This window comes from Habropoda laboriosa, unplaced genomic scaffold (assembly GCF_001263275.1).
Source record: "Habropoda laboriosa isolate 0110345459 unplaced genomic scaffold, ASM126327v1 scaffold34, whole genome shotgun sequence".
NCBI lineage: Eukaryota > Metazoa > Arthropoda > Insecta > Hymenoptera > Apidae > Habropoda > Habropoda laboriosa.
The window spans coordinates 362078-379521 of record NW_017100142.1 but is presented as its reverse complement, the minus strand read 5'-3'; the positions used below and the strand labels follow the sequence as shown (position 1 = coordinate 379521).

Below are 17444 nucleotides of genomic sequence, written 5' to 3'. Positions count from 1 at the left end.
ATAATATAAACACGATTGTTTTTTATCTCCAACACCGAATGCCGGGTCATTTTGGTTCTCGTTTTTCTAACGTAAACAAAGACGCATCTGTATCGCGTGGTAGGATATTTCGAGTCAGTATTCAGTATAGAATACTCAGTTCGTTGTGAGTTCTACGTTTAGTGAAATTTTGGAAAATATTTAAGAATAATATATCAAAGTCTGTCAAGTCTAATAATAAAAATATCAGTATAAAGTATTTAAGAACGTAATAACAGCAAAATTGACTGCGAAACCTTCCTAAAAAGGTACAGACGTATCTGAACTCTCGCTGCGGGTCAAAAATGACCCGGCATTCGAAGACCGCGTCGTGGCTCGAGCATGAAGGATCAAGTTTCGACGATTGCAAAGTATATTCGTCCACACCTTCCTCTAAGTTTCCCGCGGCAAGGCACGTAGAAAAATTTGGTCGATTCGCCTCTATAAATAACCGATCGCGGAAGAAATGGTAATGCGCCGCGTGGCGGAACGTGAATGGCCAAGGATTGGGCGTTTGGAGAGGCCACGAGCCAGGTAAACGGCCTGAACGTTGAACCGACGAATGACCTCCGACAACAACGGCCCCCGTTTTCGGTGTCGAAATCACCGCTGCGCCGGAATAATGCCTTTACGGCCTCGTGCTTTCCACTTTTACGACCGCTCGTTAAATCAATCTCCTCTTCGCCAACCCACACCTTCGAGCTTCCGAGAGCTTGCTCGCCGAAAAAGAACGCAACCTCTCTTCACCGTTCCCTTACGTTTAATTCTTCTTCTCCCCCTCGTTTCCCCACTCCTTTGCTTCAGATCCGCTCTTCAGGCCACGACAAGGGAATTCGGACGACGACGACGAGAGATGGATTTTCGTTTGAGGAAATTCGATTCAGGAAGGAGGTACATGGCGAACCGGTCATTCTCGAGCGACGTATCTCTCTCTCTTCTCTCGCTTCGGAGAGGATCTATGGACAAACACGTGAGCAGTCTGCTTAGTCATTGCTCGAAGAGGAACCGTGTGAAAAATCGAACGACAGAGCCAGGAGGATGGAGGAATTTCAAGGCTACGCCGATGAGTTTTTTAAGGTCAGAAAATATTCGTTGATTTTTCTAGTTATACGTCGCGTGGTAATTGAACGAAGGAGAGTTGCGTTCGCGTACTTACACGTGGATATATACAAAAAGTGATTTATCAGACAAATTAATTTAAACGTGAGACACTTGAGTTCGAATTAATGAAAGTTCGACGATAAATTCCATGTTTCTTTTAAAAATTGAATTCGACGCCCTTTTTAATCTATGCAAAAATTCACTATTGTCCCGCAATGGAAATTAGAGGCGCGTGACGTCACCGGTTGACCGAATAAGGGGAAAATAGGCGGTCAGGCCATCCCCGCTATTTTGCGGTGTTACACTGCCGCCGCTCGAGGGGAAGTTGCGGTGTAGGTAAACGGTTTAGACAAATGATTTTCAACCAGCTGTCGATAATGTAGCACGTTGATACGGGAACAGGAAACTACGTAGAGGGGTTGTTTATAGGGGTGGAGAAATATGTTGAAAATGTATAATGACGTTTTGTTTGCGCGGAGCTTTTGTTGCCGTGTGAGTTGAAGGTTGAAAATTGATCGAGGTGCGGAACATGGTTGCAGTAGCAGGAAAAGAACTTTTACATCGTTGAACCGTGATTTTTAAGCATCAAGATACTTTTGTTTCACTGTTCATCTTTGAAACTGGAATGCACACATTGTTGCAGTCTCTATTCCCGAATGCAACATCGATGGAAGCAATATTTCGAATGCAAAACATTGCTGTACGCGTTACTTTTCAATGCAACATTGAACGCAAACATTGTTGGAATCTCTACTTCTGGTTGCAACATTATTAGAAGCGTTACTTCGAACGCAAACGTAATTACAAGCACTACGCTTGAATGTAACATTGTTACCAGCGTCATTCTTGCTTGTAACATCGTTAATTCGTATTATTTTCGAATGCACATTGTTGCAAAACGCGTTATCGGGTTTGCAACTTTGTTGCCGCGAACCGCCATCGAAAAATGCACATTGTTGCACGACGCGCCGTTTTGCAACATTGTGCATTTTTCGAGAACGACTCCAGGAAAAATGCACATTGTTGCACGACGCGCCGTTTTGCAACATTGTGCATTTTTCGAGAACGATTTCCGGCAACAAAGTTGCAAGCGCGATCTCTCTTTTTGCAACTTTGTGTCGCGCGCGCGACTCGCGAAAAATTTGGATTATATTTACGTATTTCCTTATTATCATTTATTAAGTAAGCAAATATGCTCCAAATTATATCGTGTTTAGTATCATTTCAATCAGAAACATGTGACAAATATGTTGGTAAAAATTTCATTCGTTGCAAATCAGAACTAAGAAAGTTTCTAGCCCTGCCTTAGGCACGTCCCATGCGCGAAGCGAGGTTACTCTTATTTTGAACGATGTACAGAGATTATTTGGACGACTTTAGCAGACAGTGGAGGAGGAAGAATTTAGAAGTAGTCGGTAGCTTTTTGTTTGGAACAAAGTAAAGGGAGAGTAACTTCGAGAAATATATATTCAGAGTCTCTCTTTCTAATCAGTCTGCGCCCTTATCTCGCGAACTATTCTAATTATGTAGATTTTAATAATGTATTCTCGTTTATTTTCAAGTAATTTAATTGTAGAATAATTAGCGTTTCTGGTCAATTAACTATTTAGATGGTAGTTTAGGATTATTCGAAGTGTTAAATAAATTTGTCGCACGATTTGACTTAACAGAACAGCTTAATTTATTGATTTAGCATTGAATTAACAATTGCACGAAATAGATTAGAAATTGTTTTAACATTTGCAAATTAGTTCCTAACGTTATTCGGATTTAGTTTGCTTAATTTTTTAATGGAACATTATTGAAACATCGAGTGTTTCGCAAAAGGGAATGAATGGATGTGGTGTGTAAGTGAGAAATAAAGGGACTGTAAAGTGCTGTAAAACAATACTGGTTATAAGTAACTGCATTCGTTCATTTTTCCTGATATCGAAGCCTTTCCTTGATTCCTGTGGTGGCCCGAAACCCTCCGTTTCTAATTTAAACAAAAATCTAAATTGTTATTCAACAAGAAACATTAATTATTCTTCAGTCAAGGTACTTGCAGATGAAACAGAAACTTTAATAAATCGAACCGTTGATAAATTAATAAATAAGCTGCTTTTCCGCTTCGAATCTCGGACTTTGAGAATTTGCTCGTGTCTAAGAAGTGATCGACTTGCACTGCTTGCCCAATTCCGAAAAATTTCAAGCCTGTGAGAAATAATGGTTGACTTGCACTACTTACCGATTTCGACAAAATTCGATCGTCTGAGAAATGGTTGAGTTTACTACTTAATTCGAACAGTAGCACTAGTCGATCATTTTCCACAAGACAAATTTCGATCTCTGAGATATAGTTGACTTTCCTAATTATTTCCGAGCCGAAATTAAGTAGCAAACATAGAAATTTGTTCGAGCTCCATTGTCTATTAAAGGTCCGTACTTCGTTGGTCACTGCCGAAAATTCCTAAATTTATCCTAAAGAACGAATTAAATACACTGCAATTCCTGGAAACTACTGTTTCACGTTCCGCAGTCGTGTAGATTGGAAAAAAGGTATCTAAATGAGAAAGGGGGTGGGTAGGAACGCCGACCCAATAAGACCGAGGGGATTTTCAGGGACACCGGTCACAGGAGCACCGCGACGGCTCAGGGACGCCGAACCAGTGGAAAGGGTAAACGTTGGAGGGGATGGAAGGGTGTGTGTGTGCGTCGGAGACGCGGTCGAAGACACGAGACACACGGCGACCGCTCGTTACATAAGTAAGGTAAAGGATCTCCTCTTCTGCTCTCCTTCGGCCGATCCACATCCGCGATTATGCCACTTTCCATCGACCTCGCTTCACCTCGGCTCACCGCGAGCCTCCAGCACGTGTTCCTGCGCACCGGAAGTCCGTGATTTTCCTTCTCGATCCAATTCGTAACCTTCCTCCTCTCTTTCGCTCTTCTAATCGATTCGGAAAAATCATTTCACCTCGATCGAATCAAACGTTTCTTCTGTACGCCGGAAATTTAATTAAACGAAGTACGAATTATCCTGCGCCCTTCATTTTTGGTGTACAGTCATTCGTAACTAATCGACGAACGTGAAAATTTATTAATTTGCTGATGAAGCGTTAAGTAGAATTTTGAGAAAGGAAAGATTGAACCTGAATACGGAATAGATTAGATACCGTGCCTCTGTATTCCGGACAGAGCACAGTTCCAGAGGACAAAGGGAACTGTGTCACTTTTTCTCCGGAGCACCTGGAGGAAAAAAAAAAGGAGCCCCCCCGAGCAACATTGTCCAAGCTGCAGCTTTTCGAGCCAGGGGTTTATTAAATTTTCCATTTTCTCTTCCCCCTCGAACCAGACGGTTTTAATTAGACACCGAAATCTCCTGTAACGTGCCCTCGTCGTCTAATTAATTCCTTCTCGTTAAAACCAAGATACTCCTCGAAACTTTCCCTTGTCCTTCCTTCTCTCCGCCGACGGAGTCCTTTGCAAACACCGGAAACCCTTCTTTCTCTCCCCGCGACGTTACAGCGGTGAAAAATGAGAGACGTGGAGAAAACGAACGAATCGGACGATTCGTGTTAAAATCGAACCATCGTCCTCCTCGTCGTCTTGTTACGTCGACGCGTCTTGCTTCGTGGACCAATTTGTTACGTCCTCGGTCTTTTCGTCTTTCTTCTCCTTTTTTTTTTCCTCCCTTTTTTGCTGTACCCATTGGCCGCGGCGCTGGTCCGCTCTTTCTTCTTCTCCTCTTCTGTCCGCGGTTCGTTCGCCATCGCGATGTAAAGTTAATTGGCGTAGCGCGGCACGGCTACTCGATTTACATGAGTTTTAATTAAGCTCGCTCTCTCGTCTGCACCGTGAACGAAACACACTATCCGGCTCTCTTTCCCCGGTGGAATTTTCGAAGTAACTGTTACGTCTTTTGCCACCGCCTCGGCCAGAAAAATCGAAGACGCTCGCGGACCGATACAAATCTTCCGCGTCGTAAATTCGCCTCTTTTTTTCTTCTCTCTTTTATATCCTATCGGCGTAACAGCCTCGTTGATTCGCCCGGTGTATTTTCGTCAATTATCGCACATCCCTCTCCCTCCTCGTTCCGCTCTCTCTCTCTCTCTTTCTATCTGACACGACGACGACGAGACCGTTAACGTTCTCTCGGATGGATGGACGTTCGCCCGGTGTATTTTCGTCAATTATCGCACATCCCTCTCCCTCCTCGTTCCGCTCTCTCTCTCTTTTTCTATCTGACACGACGACGACGAGACCGTTAACGTTCTCTCGGATGGATGGACGTGTTAGAAGTTTATAGTCCGGGTTATGGTTCCCCATGAGATCGGTGACATTGACGGGTCGACGACCTTCTCTGGTAACCTTCGACAACGCGACCTTGTCTGGTACCGACGACGAGGTGAAAAGCGCCGATGGAAAAGTGCGTTTTATCCTGGCGAAGATTTTACGATGGATGGAAAAAGGGTTTCAAGTTCTACGGTTTTTACAGTTTTTATTGAATAAATAAATATTTTCGATAATTTAGAAACATCTACGATTCCTTATTATCGAATTTTTCCACTTGGATCAGTTGCGACAACGCGCATTAGTGTTTTGAATTCGTCGCGTCTAAGGATGCGCCGGGTTTCTCTCGCTTCGTGGACTCGGAGACGCTATAACCATCTACTGGCGAAAGGGTCGAATTAAAATCCTCCGGAAATCGTGCAACCAGCCGTACACTTCTGCAGCGTGTATACCGTCAGGCGCTAATTACAGATCCCTACCTTATCTTCTATCATATTTTATCGACACGCGTGTACGAACTTGTAAAATTATCACCGCTTCCACTCTACGGTTTTCTTCCGAAATCTCTACCTAGTTTATCGGTTTACTCGATACGGGTTGTAAGTGTGAACAGCCATTGTAAATAATTACATTTATTTATTTATCAATTTTACAGTATAACAGTGTATACGATACGCTGAATATAGAATAATCTCTGCTCTTTATCGTTTACTAATTAAGGCGATTAGTATGTGAGTGATCGGTAAGAACATATATTATATAGCACGTGTACTTCTTCTGTTTTTATTGGTCGTCAACGATATCCTTTTCTTTTCTATCTTTTTCGTTTTCTCCAACAGAGGTGTACCGCTACCGTTTGTCCGCCCGCTTCTCTTGCACGCTCTATATTCTTCCTCTTCTCGACGGTAACAAATCTCTATCAAGTACCATATTAAACAGCTAATTACTCCTCGCAAGACGTCAGTTTCTTTACTCCTATGTACTCGTGCGGATAAGGCCACAATTAGTGTTTCTTCCGCGTGTGCGCGTCGCACACTCGTCCGGGGCATGCTTAGTGTGAATGCGTGTGTGAAATTACATTTTTTCTTTCTCTTTCTTTTATTTTGTCCTTTTTTTTTTTTGTTACGTTTTTATCGTCGTGTATCTTTCTTCCCTTTTTATTCCGAAACTCCGTCACTTGGACGACGTGGGTTAATGCAAAAAATGCTGTTACAACTGCGATCGATCCCCTTGCTCGACGAGAAGAGCAGAGATCGATCACGCTTGGAACTCTATTTTCGTTTTGCGCACTCGCGAATATATACGCGTACCTGCGGGCTCGCGTGGAAAGTGAGAATTCTTCCGACAAGGTGTGACGATTCCTTCGAACACCCAAGTTCCAAGAGATATATCTTGGAACTCTGGCTTCCGAGGATCGAATCTTTCGCATTTCCCTCCTCCGATTGAAAATTCGAAATATTTCGAGGCAACTCTTCACGCGAACCCTCTCGTTTTAATTAGTCGTTCGTTATACTCGAATCGTGCACGAGTCTCGCTGTACAGTATCGCAGAGAGAGAGAGAGAGAGAGAGAGAGAGAGAGAGAGAAGGTGCAGTGTTCGCGCATGTGTTGGCTTCGTGTTAACGTGTACAACGTGTATATGTCTCTGTGTAAGTGTACTCGCGTGTCCTGCGTGTAGGTGTGACAGGTGTGAGTTTAAGTTAAATAAAAATAACATTATCATACGTATATCAAATTTAGTTCCATAAGAATATATAGGATCCATCTGTTCTTCTTCCTCCATCTTCGTCGATTTTCCTTCCCGCGACCGTTCGACCGCGTTTAAAACTCTATCATTGTACAAAGCGAAAAAAGAAAAACAACGTTAAATAAACACCACGACAGTACGTAGCTTCGTTTCCATCTTTCTTAATTAAAACGATCCTCATTTTCAACAACTCGACGACGGTAATATTGTTACATTAAGGCGGTTTGATTCTCGGACTTTTCAAGGCATATTTCCCTTCCACTTCCCCGCTTCGCGATATTTCTCGGCTGTTCGATGAGGGTTAGCCAACGCGCGCGAGGGAGAAATCGGAATCGCAAGTGACTAAAATGGCCTCTAAAAACTACGAAGCTAGGAAGTATCCCCGTGTCTGCTTCTTCTCTGCGTGGAGAAGACACGTTTACGAAAACTCGGTACCACGATATACCGAGCGTCGATCGAGAAGAACAGAGAGCTTGCTTTTATTTTATCCTTTTTCTTCGTTTAACCAATCGGGAGGGTGTCCTTTCTGCTCGTTTCAATAAAAACTACCGCGTTTCCCGTCTATGGGCACGTATACGTATAATATATAATATATATCTCCTGAAAATATAACTGAGGGGGTAGAGAAGCACGGTAATTTTTATCGCGATATTCCGTAGCCGATCGACGAACGATCTTTCTTTCTTGTTCTCGATGTTCCTCCTCGAAGAGGAATCTTCCGGTTCTTCTATTCGATGTACATTCGTATTGTTAGTTTTCTGCGTGGAGATTGGACACCGTAGACCCTGTTCCTTTCCCCTCTCCCCTTTCTTCTCGCTCGTTCCTCTTCGATAGATCTCGATCCCTGCCCACCCCCTGTTTACATCAGCTTCATCTTGGCGCAATCGGGACAGATGACGTCCTCGCCGTCGGTGATGAAGCCACGGCCCACCAGCGACGTCTTGCAACCCGCGCAGATGAAGCAGTCGTTATGCCAATGCCTGTCCTCGAAAGAGATGAAACGAGTGCCGCCGATTCCTGAACAGAAAATTTGTTTTTCTTTTTTTCTTTCGAAAAATTCTCAAGTTCTGTCGCTCTTTAACGCCGGTAGCCCTTTGTGGACGTAGGACAAAGTGTCCAAGTACCGATCACTTGTGTAACACATAACTAGGTCACTGCTTCAGTTTTTTTGTTTTTTTTGCGTTTCCCTCAAATATAGCGCACGAGCTCGTGGTTGCGTTCATAGTGTTTTGTGAACGCATACGCGAGTCTACCGTCCTCAATGTTGAGGCTTTGTACGCCGTGTCCTTATGGAATTAATCTCCCTTTTATACCCATACCCAAATAGGGGACCGACGAGAAAAATTTCCACCGGGTCTCTCAAAATTGCATTATTAGGGAAGCTAATTCCACAAGGACACGACTTACACTCGAAAGCCGCGTAAATTGTTGTATTCCCTCGCGATGGGAGTGCGTTGAAGCGGCGAAAGAAGGGAAAGAAAGTGCACAAGTACCGGTGATCGGTTTCGAGCAGGCAGTGCATCTCTTGGCGAACAGTTCGCCAAAGCAGTCAGCGCAATAGGGCTTGTCGTCGCGCGACGTGAACCGCTGGCCAGCCAGGGAATTGTTGCAGTTGCTGCAGGTGAAGCAGTCTCTGTGCCACGGCTCGTTCTTGTACGTCACGCCGCCGCTAGTGATGATCTGGAACAGGAAACGTCTTCTAGAAACTTCTTCTTCTACCTTTGACCAAGCGTCGCGTACGTGTCACGCGGCAAATCTACGTCTAGCGCGTCATAAAACTGCACAGATTCCAAGGATGATGGACCTGTAACGCGTCAGACTCGTGGCAGAGATTCTGGTCAGGATACGTAAGCCTAACTTTCGTTTGAATTCGCAAGACAGAGGATTACCGAGTGTAATCAGTCCCTAAGAGACTAGCTTTCGTTACCTGACACAGCACTAAAACATTAAGTGCCTGACGCTTAGGCGCGTCAGCGCGAGGCTAATCGCACACCGTGTGTGTAACGATTACGTTATCACCGAAGCAATTACGTGGAACTAATCGTGGAAATAAGATGATTTTTAAAGAAGATAAAAGTTAAACCTCTGTAGATATTAAAACTTGCGTTCGTATGAACCTAGGATCATAGAGTACAGACACAAAAATCTTTCCTTTTCTCAATTTTCTCGATACAAAGAAGAAGAAAATTTTCGCTCCTGCGGACCGACTTTGGAAAAGTCGCTGGCCTCGAGTAGGCTGAGGGATTAAAAAATACAAGTGCAATTTGAGCATACCTTGTTACACTTGACGCATCGAGTGGCGAACTTGTCCTCGTAGCATCCGGCACAGTAGATCTCCTGCTCGCGCGGGATGAAACTCTTCGTTCCGATCGGATTCTTGCAGACCACGCAGCAAAAGCACTTCTCGTGCCATTGCCTGGTCTTGTACTCCATCTTCTTCGTACCTGAACCGACAAATTGCACCCTGTAAACCCTCCGACTACCCTAAATTCGATCGATAAGGGACGCGAAAGGAGGCGGAATATTCGAACACGGTCTAGACGATCGTTCCGTAAGGGTGCATCTCGCGTCTAGACGATCGCGTGAGGCGCCTAGTACGCTCGCGTGTTCCTATTTCGCTCGAACGTGTACTCCCAGGGGATGAATTTTCCGGCAGCTTTACGACAAGTTACGAATTTTAGGTCTTGTTAGACGAGGTTCTCTATTCTGGATGGAAAGGTGGGCTAGAAAGTTGAGCGACAGGTGCAAAAAGTCGCGCAAAACCGGAAGATCGCCGGCGAAGATAGGTGTCATCTCCCGCAATGCGGTTTCCAAGTTTCCTCTGCGGGACTTTCTAGTCAACTACGTAACCTACATAGAACGGCTCGCTGCACTTATTCCGTTCGCCTGGTGTCGATCGTCGCCGTTTACTGCCACCGAAAGTTCCTTACAAACGTTCCTCTTGTAATCTCACCGTAGGCGTTACCTAACAATCTTCCCGCCGGTGTTAAAGAGATCCAGACGATTCTCTCAAAGTTCGGCACCCACTTCGAAGGTCGAAGACGAAGCTGCATTCTATTCGATATTTCGAATTTTTCTTAGACAGAAGACTCTATTCACCGGATTATCCGGTCCCTCGTATTCGACTGACCCGATTCCATCGAACAACGTCGTAACGTATAACTCCGAGCAAGCTCGCGATTGGCCCGCGATAATTGGGCGGATCGTCCAGTCCTACGCTCCGCGATCTTTCATTTTCCGTTTACATAAGGAAACGGTCAAGCCTGGAGATTAGTCACGAGGAACAGAGAGTCGGCATTTATGGTTACACGAGGATTTTTCGATCCCGCCAACCAATTCTTCGACTCGACTCGATTAAGTCGCGGAATCTTCTCCCGTGGGTGTTTCAAGGGCAAAGAGCTAACTATCACTCGCTATTCCGAAAGGTGATCTAATAGGACCTAGAAGAGGTCCGAGCGACCGGTGAAATAACGTTAACTGGGAGTTATCGGGGAGCTTTGTGAGTCATCGATACTAACGTATTTCAAGTTTCGATTGGTCTCTGAGCTTTCGAACATTTAAAGAGTTTCTCTCTGGAGTTGCAACATTTTGGGGACATTTTTCGAGAGATAAGACTCTCGAGTCGCAACATTTTCAGATAAATTTTCCAGTTCAATTTTTAAAAGAGACAAGGACGCGAGAAATTATCGACGTCTATCTTTCAAATTTTAATTGGTTCTCTCTGCAGTTCCAAGATTTACAGAACAATTTTCCAATCCAATGAAAGATTTTCTCTCCACAGTTCAAAGGTTTAGAGATAAATTTTCCAGTGGAATTCTGAGTCATCGTTACGACCGTATTTCAAATTTTAATCGGTCTCTCGAGCTTTAAAGAATCCCAAAGTATCTCTCTCTACAGTTTCGAGACTTGGAGAAAAATTTTCCAGTCGAATTCTGAGTCATCGTTACGGCCGTATGTAAAACGCCAATAGGTCTCCCGAGCTTTGAAGAATCCCAAAGAGTTTCGGCGAGTGCGGCGAAAGCAAGAGAGACACGCGAGGAATCGTCGACCATCTGTTGCCAGCAACGTCAATCAACGCTTTATCATCCGTCACCGTGGACGTTGATAAACGAACGGCGCACCGATAGTTGCCGATCAATCAGTCACCGCAAATTAGTCTGTCTCTCCTTTATCCAGATCTCTTCTCTCAACCTGGACCGTATCAGCCGACTAATTTCTCCACCGAAAGAGCATCGTCTACCTCAGCCTTCCGCTGAAAAGTCCCAGAAGACTGTCAAAGTGAACGCGTACTTTTCGAACAAAGATAGCCTAGATTCCAGTGGCCCTTGACGAAAGAAGCAATCGCCGGACTTTTCGTACGCTATTCCTCCGGTCCGACGTGAGTCAGGAGGAGGCTCGTGACGTCACTTTGTCCGAGCAATACCTCCGTATAAAGTCTGATGGTCCAAGGCCGGCGATGTGGTAATCTCGCATTATGCGCGTCGCCTTAGCTCGCCGAGCCACCGTACGCCCGTGCTCGACCGTGCAAAATCACGATCAGCTCGCAGCCGAAGCGTTCGACGGAAATAAAACCGAAGAGATACCGTATGCAAAATAGACGAACGAAAAATGGAAGAGTAACGTATCATTCTTCGGACAATTAATCAATCGACTCGATCTCACGCCTCAGAGTTGGCGTCGGAAAGATCGCGTCGGCGAGGAATCGCGGATCGTTAACGCGATCGTTTCGAATTTTACGAGTTCTAGAATCCACGAGGCGCTGGTAATCCGTCGGAAGCCGCGATCACGTCAAGTCTAAATATAAATTCACCAGCGGCCCTCGACTTTCCCGATCTCCAACCGAGTTCTCCGCGGCGGTACCAGCCGGCGAGAATTTCGAGAATGGAGCAAGGAAATCGGTGCAAGACTTTCGTCAACTTCGATTCCGCTTCGTCGCCGCACACCGAGTTCTACATTGTGCAAGAGGATAATATAAGAAGGCGCGATGACCACATCCGGCCAAGTTTTTAAATCGTTCGCCGCCCAATGGCGCAACCGATAGGTGTTTAAAGCGTTACGTAAATGCGTTTGCTCTCTATTATGTCGCCGCCGTGACAAACTTCGCGTTCGGGGATAAAGTGGAAGTTGTTGTTTATCTTTGAAAACCGGTGGCAATTTATCGCGGCGTTTAAAGAGACTCGAGGAACGATCGCGTTTCGCGGAAAGAAAGCAATTTGTCGATCTGCTCGACAGATATTGGTGCATCTACGTACACAACCGTCTCTCCTTCTAAAAATGACATCATTGATAATAATAGGTGGCTTTATCCGAGCGTAAGATTTTTCGGTCCGTCGGGATTACATCAGCGGCGATTAGATTTATCTTCTGCGGTAGATAATTCGATCCGATTACTCGGCAATTCTTTCGTTTATTCGGAGAAGAAATTGTTTACACGAGATCGTTTAAAGCATGGGCGTTCAATACGAAACATGCGATACAGTTATTTTTTAATACTTTTTATTATAATGCAATTGAGTCGTGAAAAATATGGCCGCAGGTGGGACACGCGTTGGTTTAACCGTTTCAGTGCCACAGGTCTTTGTTCTTTCCCAATCGAAAAATGCCAAGCAGCGCGATAGCGCTTGTCTCATTCGGTGTCTTTTATCCTTATTTTTGTTCGTTATATTGTCAAAGTAATGGTTGTTTATAAGAATAAAAAAGTGTACAGAAAAACCGAGCGTACTGTTACTGTCACAGCCTGGTGCGCTGGTATTTTTGGACACAGGACAGAAAAAGCGCTCAGCACTGAAACGGTTAAAGGATGAAATTGTTTCGTTTATTCAGAGAAGAAATTATTCGACTTGCAATAAATCGTTAAAGGATGGAGAGATCGGTGTCACGTGTGGCTCCGCGAAAGTTTTCGGCGAGCGCGTGCCGCCGCGAATTCCGCGCTGTTTCATAATCCAACGACAAATATTGCCGCACGCATTAGGCCGATTTGCATTGCGAATTATTCGCAAACAGGTCGAACGTCCGCGTCTCGTCCTTCGCGCGCAGCTTCTGTTTCGTATTAAAGGCGGACAAGCGAGGAAGAAAAATGTGCTCGAGAGAAACGTGCGTTAAGTAGCACGTGTCGCGTGTACAACAGGAAACAGGATGCTTTATTAATAACGATCGCGACGCGATCGATCACGCGTACCACTATTAATCATAATCCCCGAAGCCTGCGATTAACATAGAAACCCGTTTGTCCGCTTCTCCGCCGCGTCTCCGGTTGATTATCATCTTCGAGCGACCATCTTTGCGCTGTTCTACAGCCTTTCCAATGTTTCAATTATTATCCCGCGATCCTGTCTTCGAAATACTTCCACGTCGAGTCGCGATTTACCATTTATCCTGTTCCGCTTAGAATTAACCGTTAAACGACCGGTTGTCAAATTTCACACACGTCATTTTCGAAAAGCTATTCTCCGTTTCCAGGATCGAATCGAAGAACACGATCTCTGTTTCGCAACCGGATTAGGACGAGCGGACAATCGTGCTCGCGTTTCCACATAAGGTCGCGGTTCCCTTCCAATTCCCTCTTTCCGGCTGTACCGCGAGCCGGTTGCGCCGCGTCGACCCACGATCGGCGTGCCTATGTCGACCTTAGGAAAACTTTGATTATCCTCCAACGACCATCAGGAATCTCGAAGGAAACGACAATTCTCGAATTTAACTAGGTTCACCTGGGTCCGCTTTCTTCGGATCTCCCAGGACACAGTCCTTGCCGAGGCAGCATCTGAACTTTGGATCGCCCTCCATCGGGAACATGCTGAATATCGCGATATCCTCGTCCTTCTCCTTCGCTCTCCTTATCCTCTCCTCGCCCACCGTCTTCGTCTGCAGGTGAAGCTTGCTCGACAAGCGTTCACTCAACGCGTCCGTCGCCATTTCTCTTCTATTTTTATCACCAGTCCTTCCCCGGAATATTCACAACAACGGCGCAGGATCACTTTTCTACCGCACGAGCGAGGTGCTTCCTCCCGAGGAAACGATTTCCCTTCCGAGTGATCGCGAAAGCGGCGTCCAAGGTGTTTTCTCAGTTGCGCGCGGCACTTGTGCCGATAGATCGTTGGGATGAGAAAGGAAAGGCGAACCTAAAAACGCGATATCGCGGAGTCGAAGAGAGGAAGAAATCGGTGGATCGTGCGATTGGCCCGGAGTCTTGCGAGCCACTGAAGCCAGCCCGCTCGCTGGACTCGGCGTGCACACCGCGAGCACACCGCGAGCACGCGCAACGTGTCTTCTACTCCGCTGATAAGTTCGCCTTTCCGCTCCACCAGACTCGCTCTCCGCCGTCCTGGAACGCATCCGCGAATATTTATATATTTACGCGTCGCGCCGCTTCCAGACACGGCTCTCTCCGTTTCGTCTTTCCCGCGATTGTGCAACCCGTTCGGTCAGAATCTATTGGCTGTCTAGTTAACAGGCGTGTCAATTGCTCTATCAACATGTGATTCGTCACGTGGAATCCTTGCAGTAGACTCTCTGGTTCGTTGCGTCACCGACGTGCTCGTTAATTAAGACGAGGAGCTCTGGGAATCTCCGTTTTTGCATCGGAATTACCGCGGAAATTGCAAAGGAGAACGTTCGTGCCTGTGATTCACCAAAGGAATCGCACCGAACGGCACGTTCTCCGATAACAAACAATCCCTCTATTTGTTAACCTTCCGCCTAAAATAAACAGCGGTATCCGCCTTATCAGCTTTAATCTTGCACCTTTTATCTGCGGAGTTTGCTGGAAAAAAGGAGGCTCGCAAAGGTCGAATCGATCGATCGCGGTGCATCGGTTTTCCGTGATGCGCCGCGTTAGATTCACGGTTTAGATACTCGGAAAGGTCGATCCGTATACGGACACGCGCTGGCACCGAGTCATTTTCACGGACGGTTCCTCGCCGATCCTGTCGCTTTCTGCCGCTCTCGGAAGATTTAACGAGACTCCCAGGCGCGTCACGTAAGTCGAAACCAGTCCATCAGCGGCACGAACCCTTCCTGACCTCCTAGCTTTCTCCGGCACCTTCCTCCACGTCTTCCCGCGAAAAATGTGCGAGAAGGATCGAGCGTTAACGGTGGTTCTCCATCTTAATTACCGCGCGATTTACGAGAAAGACTCGTGAATCACGCGGTATATAGGTCGCGGCACGTTCCACCGCGCCGTCTGCGATCAGTCGAAGGTCGCCGGGCGACAAAGCGATAATTCCGCTCGCGAGTTCCGTCCCCGACGAAAAAGTTCGCCTGGGTAATTGCTCGACAACCTTTTTTTCGACCCACTTTCCCGCAAACTCGACGGAGAATTCCCCGTGCGCGAGGAGAAGAAAGTTGGAAAAGTTTGCGGATAAAAGTAGAACAGGTCCAACTTACGATCCAAGTTTTAAGAATTGGACGACGACACGGAGTTCCTTTCCCTTCGAAACGAGCGAGAAGAGCCTTGACTCGGTTGCCTTAATAAGAAACACCGAATGCTCGATCTATAGTCTCTCTTCGATCCACGCTCAGGATCGTGTGATTCATTGTTCGAAAACAGGTGGTTCGATCGTCTAGACCGCGCGCGCGCGCGCAGTTTGGTTTGGTTATTCCTTCGTCTACAGCCTCGGTTCGGCTATTTTTACGGACGAAAGGGGGAAAAGAAAGGAAGAAGGTGTTTACGTACCAGCACGGAAGATCTCGCCGCATCCATCGCAACGGCTGGCGAACTGGGCGTCGTAGCAGTTGCCGCAGTAGATCTTGTCCACCTTGCTGCCGAACTGTTTGTCCACCAAGGACACTCTGCACCTGTTGCAGAGGAAGCAGGCCTCGTGCCAGTGCTTATCCTTGTACGACAAATCCTGCAAGCCGTTTGTTCACAATTATCGTCCGGTTACTCTTGTTTTCTCTCTGTCGAGAGGTGTTGATTGCTTTCGTTCCGGGAGTGAAAACACGCGTTTCTCGGACGTGGACTTTGTCGCGCGGAGAACAATATTCAACTTTATTCCTACATCCTACCGCGTGTCTCGGTCGATTTTCCGTATTTTTTAACCAAATCTACAGCGTGGTTCCAGACCAGAGTGCGCACTTTTCAACGGTGCAAATTTCTACCGAAAAAAAATTCACAAAGCCAGCGTGTTTCTGGGTCCTCCGTGGAAACCTAACGCTTTCAAACGATCGAATCCATTAGACAGAGGCGTCCATTTCAGGATCGATTATGTGACCTCACTCCTGCGAGGAGGTCCTTGGTTCGCTGCGTAGAAAGATTCGTCGCGAAAACGAAGGAACGACGGAGTTTCCTCTCTGGTTGATCGCCGAGCCAAGTAGGAGGAATAATAATGGCGAGCCAGAGAGAAACGGAAATAAGCTCTCGAAGCCGATATGGGTAGCAGCACCTGCATCGTCGTTTCTATTTCTAGGAATGAGTAAGTGAACGCCCAATGTCCGTTCAGCGTATCGCCACCTCGAGCTCGCGATTATACACGAACCGATAATTACCGATTTTTCCGAAGAAAATTCTCTTCTCTCTGTCTGAGTAATACATAGCGGAATTTTTCAACGTGGGCAGACTTGTACGATTAATCTACGAATTCTAAATTCCGCGAATCTAAATTTAGGGAAAGGCGGATTGGTTTTTTGGACGGTATCCAAATCCACGAATCGTCTCAGCCAGAGAACGTGTTTAGGAGGATGCGTACCTTGGAGTCGATACCGATGATCTTGTTGCATTCCTCGCAGCCGTTCGCGAAAACGCTCTCGTAGCACTTGATGCAATAGGGGTGCTCGTCCCTGAGCACGTAGCGTTGTCCGGTCAAAGACTCGTCGCACTGCCAGCAGCAGAAGTGGCCGCTGTGCCAGTCCTTGTTCATCGCCTTCGTGTACTCGCCACTGAAAATCAACTGGAAAAGCAAAATTCCGCCGGATTAGGCATCTCTCTTTCCGCCACATTCCTCGTGGAACGCTCGTTAGACCCGATCCCCCGAGTTACTCGCAAAGAAAATTCACACAACTCGGTGATAACAGTCTTCGACGAGAATTCTCAGCAACGCGACAGATTTCTTTCACTCTTTTTATCTTTTTCTCATGCGACGACATTCTTCGCGCTCGGGCGCAAAGTTCCTCGCAATCTCTCTCGTTCTCGTGGCTCTGTAGTGTCGCGCGTGTTGCGAATAGATTTGCCGGTAATATGTACCTTGGTTGAGTGCTGTTGTATGTGCTGGCTGAGTATTTTTTGTACGGGAGCATATAGATATATAGAATCGTGAGGTAAAATTGAAAATGCATTTGAACATATGTAACGTGCGGATCTCTCGTTGCTCCTG

The 17444-nt window shown here is 46.1% G+C and overlaps 1 protein-coding gene across 7 annotated transcripts in view; it reads right to left on the bottom strand.

Moving 5' to 3' along the window:
* Positions 1–6400: 6400 nt before the first annotated feature.
* LOC108572614 (four and a half LIM domains protein 2) overlaps positions 6401–17444 on the bottom strand; it is a 65780-nt gene continuing 54736 nt past the window's right edge. For 3 of the 7 annotated variants that reach the window (XM_017934880.1, XM_017934873.1, XM_017934903.1), the window contains 5 exons: positions 16821–17021; positions 15809–15983; positions 9412–9581; positions 8631–8817; positions 6401–8154 (listed from right to left, as the gene is read on the bottom strand). In XM_017934880.1, coding sequence (XP_017790369.1) covers positions 7997–8154; positions 8631–8817; positions 9412–9581; positions 15809–15983; positions 16821–17021 — 891 coding nt within the window. In that variant the 3' untranslated portion in view covers positions 6401–7996. Of the gene's footprint in view, positions 8155–8630; positions 8818–9411; positions 9582–13844; positions 14426–15808; positions 15984–16820; positions 17022–17314; positions 17439–17444 lie in introns of those variants that run through there. The other 4 variants (XM_017934896.1, XM_017934888.1, XM_017934920.1 and 1 more) reach the window with 3 other exon arrangements.